This window comes from Sminthopsis crassicaudata, chromosome 4 (genome assembly GCF_048593235.1).
Source record: "Sminthopsis crassicaudata isolate SCR6 chromosome 4, ASM4859323v1, whole genome shotgun sequence".
NCBI lineage: Eukaryota > Metazoa > Chordata > Mammalia > Dasyuromorphia > Dasyuridae > Sminthopsis > Sminthopsis crassicaudata.
This window is the reverse complement of record NC_133620.1, coordinates 453,305,436-453,311,435: the sequence shown is the minus strand read 5'-3', so window position 1 is coordinate 453,311,435 and position 6,000 is coordinate 453,305,436. Positions and strand designations below refer to the sequence as shown.

General features: G+C 52.9%; 1 protein-coding gene across 2 annotated transcripts in view; it reads right to left on the bottom strand.

Annotated features, from left to right (window-relative positions):
• Nucleotides 1–6,000, bottom strand: part of CPD (carboxypeptidase D) — a 155,692-nt gene that overhangs the window by 56,119 nt on the left and 93,573 nt on the right. The window contains exon 1 of one of the 2 annotated variants that reach the window (XM_074263790.1): nt 1,663–2,462. The exons of the other annotated variant lie outside the window; for it this stretch is intronic. Within the exon in view, the coding sequence (XP_074119891.1) occupies nt 1,663–2,420 (758 nt within the window). The 5' untranslated portion in view covers nt 2,421–2,462. Of the gene's footprint in view, nt 1–1,662; nt 2,463–6,000 lie in introns of those variants that run through there. 2 annotated transcript variants of the gene reach the window in all.

The following is a 6,000-nucleotide window of genomic DNA, read 5'->3' as shown; positions in this document are numbered from 1 at the left end:
AGAGAGAGAGAGAGAGAGAGAGAGAGAGAGAGAGAGAGAGAAAGAGAGAGAGAGAAATACTCTTTTCGTGCCTTACATGCTCTGCAACTGTTAGTTTTATCGCTCCTAGCAATTAGATAAGACTTCTGCTCTGGAAAGGCCAATGTTTCTCCTATGAAGAGGTCTAGAGTCCATAGCAGGTAATCCTCTAAATGGGAGCTTTGCAAGACAAGTCTCCCTAACAGGTAAACAACCACCTCAGAGGCAGGCGGGATCTGCAAGGACACTGAGGGGTCGGTGCCAGGAAAGGAGGCTGGATTGGAAGTCAGGAGAGAAGGGGAGGCTAAATGCCTCATTTGTTTCTCCCGGTGGAAGGCAGGGACTTATCTCCCTTTTGCAGTGAAGAAAACTAGGACAAACAGAAGTTGAGGGACGCGCCCAGGTTCGCTGGGCTAAGCAAGCATCTGAGGCTAGATTTGAACTCCAGCCTTCTTACCTTCATCCCCAAACTTTATTCATCTCATCAACAGCCTCACCTCTCTGGGAGTCAGTTTTATCATGGTAAAAAGGAGGCTCAGGTGGGCTCTAAAGTTCTTCCAGATGAAAATGTTCCCATCAATCAATCGGTCAATAACAATTTATTAGAGCGAGCGCGGGCTAAGGAGCAGTTTTCTCTCCATTAGGGAGGAAACTCCTTATCTCAGCGAGGACTAGGAGGCTCCCCGAAGGCTGCCATGTGTCCATAAGCCCGCTGGCGAGAGCCCGGCCCGGCTGGGGCCCCTTCCAGGGTGGCAGGGGAGTAAGGGGGAGTGTGAGTCAGGGGCTGCTGGCTCTGGAAGCAGCGTGTCTGCTTGTCTGGTCCTCAGGCCTCAGAGACATTAGCGGGGCGCCCAGAGAAGGCGACTGGATAATGGCACAATGCAGAGGCTGGGCCAGAACCTGACTTTCGGGTCACGTGCGCCCCTCGGGACACCTTTCTACCGACCCCAGGCGGCACAAAGGCAGAAACACGGCACGGAGAGCCGGGGGGAAGGGGTACCATCCCACGCCCCCACATCGTTCCGGCTGGGTGTTGCAACAGCCCCCAGTGTAGCTCCCTCCAGGACAGCCCAAAGGCACCTTCCCCCGCGCACCCCAACATTCCTGCCGCTCCCCCGTGCCTCTGGAAGGCAGCCCCCTCCCTCGGCGGGACACCAGACAGGGCGCCCTCCCTGCGCATCCCCAGCATTCCTGATTCCCCGTATACCACACACTCCCTCCCACAAGCTTCAGGAAGGGCCTCTCCCCACAGGGCGCCCCAAAGGCACCTTCCCCTGCGCACCCCAACATTCTTCACCCCCTCCCCAACAGAGCTCCTCCCACAACTTTATAAACACGCCCCTCTCCAAAGTAGCCTCTCTCTCCGAGGATTCCCGGACCAAAGGCACCTTCCCTGCACACCCCACGCTCCTGCCCCGCACACGTCACGCACGCCTCCCGCACCCCTGAGGAAGGCAGCCCCTCCCTCCGCGGCGCCCAGGGCAGCTTCGCAAGCACACCCGCCTCGAGCTCTCGGGCTCGTCGGGGCGGGGCGGCCCGGGCTCCGAGGGAGAGCTGCGGCGCGGTGGGCAGGGGCCCCCTCCCGCTATCCCGCCCGCCCCGCCCCCGCGCGCCCCCTCCCGGCCCCTCGGGGCGCATCCTCACTTGTTGCTCTGGATCCACTGCATGACCGCGCGCACCTCGGGCACCTCGTCCGGCGCCGGGGGCTCGCCGGTGCCGAACTGGTCGGGGAAGCTGCGGTTGAGGTCGTGGCCGCGGCTATTGTAGCGGCCCGCGCGGGCGTCGGGCGCGGGGTCGCAGCTGCCCTCCACGGCGCGCTCGAAGCCGTCGGGGTTGAGGCTGGGCAGCAGGTGCACGTCGGTGGTGTTGAGCAGCCGCACGAGGCGCGGGTCCCCCCGCGCGTAGCCCGCCGCCAGCTCCCGCGCCAGGTACACGAGCACCTGCCGCGACACCGTCTCGTCGCCGTGCATGTTGCCCACCAGCTTCACCTGCGGCCGCCCGGGCACACGCGGCCCCGGGTCCCGCCCGACGGTGGCCGGGTCCTGGCCCTGGCCCTGGCCCCCGAGGCCCGCCGTCAGGCGCAGCACCCACAGCGGCCGGCCCTCCAGCGAGCGGCCCAGACTGTAGAGGCGGCCCAGGCCCGGCCGCGCGGCCGCCGCCAGCTCCGCGCCCAGCTCCTCCTCGTGATAGTAGCGCCCGAAGGGGCCGGCGCTCTCGGGCCCCGGCCCGGCCTCGGGCTCTCGCGCCGCGGGGGCCCAGGGGGCCGGGGCCGGGGCTGTGGCCGTGGCCCCCGCCTTCTTGATGTGCGCCGGGCGCGCGGGGCACGGCAGCAGCAGCAGCAGCAGCAGCGGCAGGGACGCCCCGGGCTGGCCGGCGAGGGGCCGCCGCCCGCGGCTCCACATCTTTGGCAGCAGCAGCAGCAACGGAGCCGATCCCCGGCCTCCCTCCCTCTGCCCGGCCCGCCGGATCCCCTCCGCACCCAGCAGCCCGGCCCGCCCTCCCGGTGCCGGCCAATGTCGGAATCGGCTGGGCCGGGCGTCACGCGGGGGGCGGAGCTCCCCTTAAAGCCGCCGGAGTCCTCCCGGAGCCGCGGACTCCCCGCCCTGCCAGGACCCGCAGCATCCCGGGAGGGTCGGGACCCGCTGCCACGTGCCCCCGGTGCCTGCCTGCCCTCCCGCTCCCCCCCTCCCCCACCGTCCTTCCTATTCTCTCCCTCACTCCTCCCCGCCTCCTCCCTCTTCCTCCTCGTCCTTCCCATTCTTTTCTCTCATTCCTCTCTCCCTCCAGCCTCCTCTTCCTCTTCCCTTCTCTTCACTTTTCTTCCATCTTCCTCTTCCTCTTTCTCCTCTCCCCTCTTCTTTTCCTCCATCCTTCCCCGTCCACCCTCTCATTTCTTTTCTCCTCCTCCTTTTCCTCCATTCTTTTCCTTCCTCTTCTTCCTCCTCCTCCTCCTCCTCCTCCTCCTCCTCCTCCTCCTCCTCCTCCTCCTCCTCCTCCTCCTCCTCCTCCTCCTCCTCCTCTATCCTCCACCACGTTCTACTCCTCATCCATCTCCCCACCTTCTTGGCTTTTCCTCCATGCATCTATCCATCCTCCTTTTCTTCCTTTCAGGAAACTTCTGTAAAAAGTCTCACCTTTTCTATGCTTCCTTCATTTAATCCTTTCTCCCCTCTCCCAGTTTCTATCCCCTTCTTTTAGAAAGACCAAAGAAATTTTAAAGTTGGAAGGGACCTTGGTCATCTCTTCTGCACAGAAATTCTCTCTAAAGCATCTCCCCCAACTTGCAGATATCAGTGTCTACTTAAATGTTCCCAATGCTGGGGCACTCCTGCTCAAGACTCCCCAAATCCTCAGAGTTGGAAGGGTCCTCAGGGGCCGCTAGTCCTGTCCATGGGAGAGAGAGAATTCCACCACTTTCCCATAGCTTTTCCTTCCATTCTCTCTCTGTCCTCCACTCCCCTCCATATCCTTGACGTCTATTTAAAAATAATAATAATAATAATAACATTTATATAACTCTTCAGCCTCTCCCCAGCTAGTTCACTTTGTCAATATGTCCATCTGTCTAGTGGTCTCAGCCTCATCAGGAAGATGTCATTTCGCTCAATTCACCTGCCTGCTTTCCCCTGGAGCTCCCTATTTTTAACCAGCCTTGGAATACTGTTTGGTTAAGCAGCAGGTGCCATATGCCTGGCAGCTCTGCACTGCAGGGTGGGGCTGAGCATTCCCAGGCATTGGGGAAGCCATTGTCACAAGGTCCAAGAAAGGGTCTTTTTATCTTGGAATAACTCTCCCTGGAAGAATGGCAAATATAACAGGCTATAGGAGGGTGACCACGGCTCATTTACAATCACTTTCTTCCTCCAGAGCCAATTATTTTCAAAGAGCTTTCCCTTTCCTGAACAGTCGTTAGGCCCCATAAAAGGCCTTGTGATGAGTTCTCACCTGAAAAGTTCCTCAGCCTGTGTAGAGAAGAAAGCATAAAGCTGGAAGGGTCCAACTTAGTCCAGTCCCTTCAGTTTGCAGAGGAGGACATTGGAAAACCAGGAATTTCAAGCCGAGTTGCTCATAGTGAGTGACACTGACAGAATTTGAACCCACATCCTCTAACTCCACAGCTTCCTACAGCATCAAGAATATTGGAACTCACCCAGAATACCTGGGCTGAAATCCTGGTTCTGCTGTTTCCAAGCAGGGAGACTCTTAACTATTTTCACCCTCAGTTTCCTCATCTGTAGAATGGAACTTAATAATAGTAGCAATTTTGACATCCTAGGATAATAGATCAGGAACTAGAAGGGACCTAAAAAGCCATCTAATCAAGTGACTATAAGTTTCTGGCCTTGTGTCCTGAGCACTTGGCAGCCATATAATAAATGCTGCTGATTGATCTATTTGTTGATTGCCTAACATTATACAAGTTTTAAGCTTCAGAGATGGCAAAGTTTCCAAGTAGCAGGCCAAATGGTTGGGACAGACGTTCTCTCTTAAGACATGGAAATGTGAGATGTGATCATTTCTCTCAGGTATGTCACAAATGAACCTTGTGTCAAATCTGGCCTCTGATACTTAACACTTCTTAGTTGTGTGATCCTGGGCAAGTCACTTCACCCCAATTGCCTCAGCAAAAACAAAAAATGAACCTTGTGGTCTTGAATGAATCTTCTGCTCAAAGCTCCATTAAGGGGAAACATTAAGGCCAGCCCACATGGAGAAACCAAAGCCTAAAGAATTGAGGTGGTGCTCCTGGTCACCCAGGAAGGAAAAAACAAAGCCAGGACTGAAACCCAGATATACTAGTGCTCCCCTGCTCACTTTTTCTTCCTTGGAGTTGTAGGGAGAGTCTTAGAATGATTGAGAGCCTCCTAGGTGAGAAATTTCTGTCCTTTCTTCCATGTTATTCCATCTAAATTAGGTTACAAGCATGAGCAGTATTCCTCAGTGATCAATAGTCACTAAACTCTTCTGCATGTCCATTGAATATATCATCAGTTGCCCTGAATGCTTAATGATTGTAAAATATATTTGCATAATAGTATTTTCTCCTATTGTTATTTTGTTGTTTGCTTGGGTTTTTTTTTCTTTTTCATGGCTTTTTCCCTTTTAATCTGATTTTTCTTGTGTAGCATGATGTAGTTTAGAAGAACTGCACATGTCTAACCTATATTGGATTGCTTGCTGTCTTGGGAAGAGAGGAGGGAGAGAGAAAAATTTGGAACACAAAGTTTTGCAAAGGTGAATGTTGAAAACCATCTTTGTATGTATTTGGAAAAATAAACTACTATTGAATGGAACAAAAATATATACTTGCATAGTAATAATAATAGTAATATTAAAATATATATGCAAATCGAGGGAGTGCCAATGACATATCAGGTGACACAGTGGTCAGACCCATGGACCTGGAGTCAGAACCTACATTCAAATTCATAAGCTTGTGACAAATTACTTAACTTCTGTCTCAGTTTCCTTATCTATAAAATGGAAATAGAAATTGCGCCTGACTCCCAGGATTGTTATGAGAATAAGGTAATATTTGTAGTGTTTTACAAATCTAGACTGCTATATAAATGCTATCATTAGTATTAGTGATATTAATAATTATTATTAACTATGTTATTATATTATTATTTAATTTCTTGCATTTCTTCATTAATTTTGATCTCTAGCCCTTCTCTTCTAGCACTCTGTCTCCCACTTAATTAGCTTTTGCACAAGGTGGTTCCTCTGGAGCACCTTCTCCATTCATGTTAGATAGAGAACTAGATCTGGAGTCAGGAAGATCTGGGGTAAAATTTGAATTCAGACATTTCCTTAGCTTTATAACTCTGTTTATCACCTCTGTCTCAGTTTCCTCAACTATAAAATGAGAATACTAATAGCTTATATCTTGCTATTGTCTTGAGGATAAAATGAAATATTGTGAGGGCTTAGTACAGTGTTTGGCACACAGTGAGAACTATATAAATGCTAGCTATTAAT